The sequence below is a fragment of the Pinus tabuliformis genome, chromosome Q (assembly GCF_031772625.1).
Source record: "Pinus tabuliformis cultivar Carrire ecotype Pingquan chromosome Q, CPIR1, whole genome shotgun sequence".
NCBI lineage: Eukaryota > Viridiplantae > Streptophyta > Pinopsida > Pinales > Pinaceae > Pinus > Pinus tabuliformis.
Window position 1 is genome coordinate 613,142,667 of NC_142296.1, and position 3,897 is coordinate 613,146,563.

Consider the following 3,897-nt stretch of genomic DNA (forward strand, 5'->3'; position numbering starts at 1 on the left):
GACACCAGATGTTAGCAGGAGGAAATCTTCTGGAAGTAGAAATCAAGAGTTCAATGGCTTAAAGAAGGAGAAAGAAACACAAGGTTTTTTCACAAATCTACCATGGAACATCAGGCTCATAATTGGATCACAAAGCTCATAGATCCACTAGGGAGAGAGCTCAACACACACAAAGATATGGAGTCTGTTCTGGTACAACATTTTCAAAAAATAGCAGAGGAGCCTATCTTAAACAGATTGCTAGCTATCAAAAAATTTACGAAGCATATTCCGAAACTGGTGACCAGGGAAGATAATTTCAATCTCAACAGACCAGTGTCAGAAGAAGAGGTAAAACAAGTAATAAATGAGATGCACAATGGGAAAGCACCTGGACCGGATGGTTTTAACGTCGACTTCTTCAAGGCAAGCTGGGAAATAGTCAAAAAGGACATTCTGGAAGTGGTAGAGGACTCAAGGATTTCAAAAACAATCCTAAAAGCACTAAATACCTCCTTCATTGCCCTCATTCCTAAACAGGATAAAGCAATGACTCCAGATCGGTTCAGACCCATAGCCCTTTGTAATGTGATATACAAAATCATCTCCAAAGTTATTGCAAACAGACTCAAGCCCCTCCTACCAACTCTCGTTTCGGAGGAGCAAACTAGTTATGTGGAAGGAAGGCAAATACTTAACAACATCATTCAAGCACATGAAATAGTCCACTCTCTCAAGAATAATAAGCAAGCAGGGATGATCATTCAACTGGACCTAGCGAAAGCTTATGACAAACTGAGCTGGTTATATATCAAAGAAGTTCTAATAGCATATGGCTTTGACCAGAATTGGATAAGATGGGTTATGGCTTTGGTAACTTCAGCTAGCTTTTCCATCCTTCTCAACGGCTCTCCCTCCAAATCCTTTCAGCCCTCGAGAGGCCTCAGGTAGGGAGATCCGCTTTCACCATTTCTATTTATTCTTATGATGGAAGGATTAGGCAAAGCGATCACTTCTGCCAAAAGGCAGGGCACAATCCAGGGTCTCAAGCTCACCCAGGAAGGGGACTCGTTAACTCATCAACAATTTGTAGATGACACTATGTTACAGGGCATACCAACGGTCAAAGAAGCCAAAGCCTACAAACAAATCCTGCAGGATTTTGCTTTGGCGGCTGGTACAGAGGTAAGTCTCTCAAAATCTAAAGTTTTTTTTTCAATACAAATATTGCAATTCAGAGAAACCTCTCTAGAATTCTCAGATTTAAGAGAGACCAACTCCCCTCCAAATATCTGGGAATACCTCTCATTGACAAACCTCAGAGCAAGGAGGTTTGGGAAACCTCCTCTCAATAAACTAAAGGACAAAATATGCAAGTGGACAAGTAGATCTTTAAATCTTGCTGGCAGGCTCGTTCTCACAAAGGCGGTCTTGCAGTCTCTTCCAATATATATGTTTTTGGCACTTCCTATCCCTGGTGGAGTTTCCCATCAAATCAGGAACATGAAAAGAGACTTTCTATGGGGAAAAGGGGAGGAAAAAAAGAAATGGGCGCTGGTAGCTTGGGACAAACTTTGCATGCCCAAACCTCATGGGGGTCTTGGTCTCCATGACCTGGAAACTCTTAAAAAAGTTTTGGGGGCCAAACTTTGGTGGAGATGGCTGAAGGAATCTAGCAACCCATGGGCCAAGCTCTGGAAGGAGAAATATGCAAAGGACTGGAGGGAATGGGACTTGATCAGAATGATAGGGCATATCAGGGGCTCCCACATTTGGAATAATGCTTGGGAGAACAGAGCTTTAGTTCAGAAACACAGCTTCTGGGAGATTGGGAATGGAAACCTTGCCTGGTTTTGGGAGGATAACTGGCAGCAGGAACCCAACTTAAGTAGAGAAGGACTGGACATTCTCAGAGAGGAAACTGTCAACAAAGGACTAAAAAAGGTCAGTGACTTTTGGGATAAAACAAGAAATAGTGACAAGTGGAGAACTTGGAAAGTACCAATTAATAGTGAAGAGTCTCCTCTGAAGACCTAGGTAGAAGCTCTTGCTAAAATCCTGGAAAAAAGGAAAATTTTGATCTCGACGTCCACAGATCAACTTAGATGGGGAAGAAGCAGTGAGGGCAATTTCAATCTCAAAGAAGCCAAAGAAGTGGTCACCGGTTACAATTTTTCAAACCCAGATAATACTTGGAAGGACCTATGGAAGCACCCTCACTGGATGAAAATCAAACTTTTTATGTGGATGGTTCATCACAAAAAGATTTTGACTTGGGAAAATCTCAGAAAGAAAGGTTTTATGGGACCATCCAGATGCCAACTATGTGGTATCCAAGAAGAAACGAGGGATCACCTTCTCAGCCTCTACACATTCACCTCTACCCTATGGAACTGGGTTGCCTGTATCTTTAGACAAACTGACAAAGATGAAAACGACATCTCCAAAACCTTAAAGAATTGGAGGAAAAAACTTTCAGAGAATGAGACTGTCAACACAGCCTGGACTTTGATTCTAGGCTTTCTAATCTGGAATGTCTGGAAAGAACGCAATAACAGAATTTTCAAGGACAAATCCAGCCCACCCCAAATCATAATAAATCAGCTCCTCAGGCAACTCAAAGAGACTATTAATACCTTTCAGAAGCAACCTCCTGAGAATCCTCCTTCTCATTAGGACACTCGAATTCTTCTTCTTTTGGGCCTACAGAAGATGGTCCCCCAGGGCTCAATCCAGATTGCATCACGTACTACTATGAGACAAGACTTCTGGCAACCCCCCCCCCCCCCTAAAATTAAATACAGACGGAGCCTCGAAAGGTAACCCAGGGGAGGCAGGGTATGGAGGTGCCATTCGAGATGACAAGGGGAATTTAATAGTCATCTTCCATAGCAATTTAGGGAATGCTACCAACAACATGGTGGAACTAATGGCCATAGAGCAGGGCTTAGAGATTCTGAGAAATCTCAACATGAAGAACTCCATAATAGAAGCTGATTCTGAATTAACAATCAATTCTAAAAAAAAATAGCTAATGGCTTAGATCCTGAGAAAATCTCACACCACTGGAGACTTTTGCAGGTTTATCGGCGTATTAAATCACATCTGAGAATCTTGAGAACCCTGAGTTTTTTTCATGTGCGAAGAAATGCCAACAGATTAGCAGACCAGCTAGCAAATGAAGGGGTGCTCTGTAAGAATGACTACAGTTTTTACAAGTGGGAACTTATGCCTGCAGGGAATTTGCGAGAGGAATGCCACAGTCTAGTTCGTGCTGACAATGAGCTTTATCTCAAGTTGATGGAGAAGTAGCAATCGAGCAATGAAGAGGACGGCGGACCAGGGTTCATCTAGCTTTTTCTCCCGTTCGTTGCATGATTGAAATTAGAGGTTCTATGGTTTATCAGACGCATCCAAGCCCTCAAGTGGTTTTTCATGGTTTGCCTCCGATGCCATTCTTCTATCACCACGTGGTAGCAGGCAAAAAGAGAAAACCGCCCATATTGCACAGGTTATCCTCGTGCTTCTTCTCCGTGCGATATTCTCCTCAGCCGTCGGATTAGGGGAGGGAAGATCAACGACTTTAGTACATCGAGCTAGTTCGAGGAGTTATCCTTTGTGCTTTTCGGGTTCTTCATGTTGGCTCCTGGATGACGGATCTCTTAGTTGCACGGGTTTTAACCCCTTGGGCAGACCCGAAAAATTCCTTGCTTTGAGTTTATTCTTCTTTAGTTTACGGGGGTTTGATTATTTTGTAGGTTTTTTATGAGGAAATGAAGCCCGATGTTTATGGTTTGGTGGTCCCTGGTTGCGCCCGTTGACTTTGTCCGGGTCTTGTAACATAGTTTTGTAAATTTTTTAAGCCTTTGAATGAGAAAAGAAAAAACACTCTTGCCTTAGCAAAAAAAAAGAGTTTGA

The 3,897-nt window shown here is 42.5% G+C and overlaps 1 protein-coding gene across 1 annotated transcript; it reads left to right on the plus strand.

Annotated features, from left to right (window-relative positions):
• The first annotated feature begins 966 nt into the window (after positions 1 to 966).
• LOC149220935 (uncharacterized) lies at positions 967 to 3,291 on the plus strand. Its single transcript, XM_089387252.1, has 2 exons — positions 967 to 1,923; positions 3,061 to 3,291. Exons 1-2 carry the CDS (start codon positions 967 to 969, stop codon positions 3,289 to 3,291), a joined length of 1,188 nt encoding a protein of 395 aa, XP_089243378.1.
• Positions 3,292 to 3,897: the final 606 nt, after the last annotated feature.

Excerpts from the sequence above, each read along its gene's own strand:
- LOC149220935 (XM_089387252.1), top strand. The coding sequence starts at position 967 with ATGGAAGGATTAGGCAAAGCGATCACTTCTGCCAAAAGGCAGGGCACA. Across the intron at positions 1,924-3,060 it reads TCAACAAAGGACTAAAAAAG|GTTTATCGGCGTATTAAATC; the intron begins GTCAGTGACTTT and ends AGACTTTTGCAG.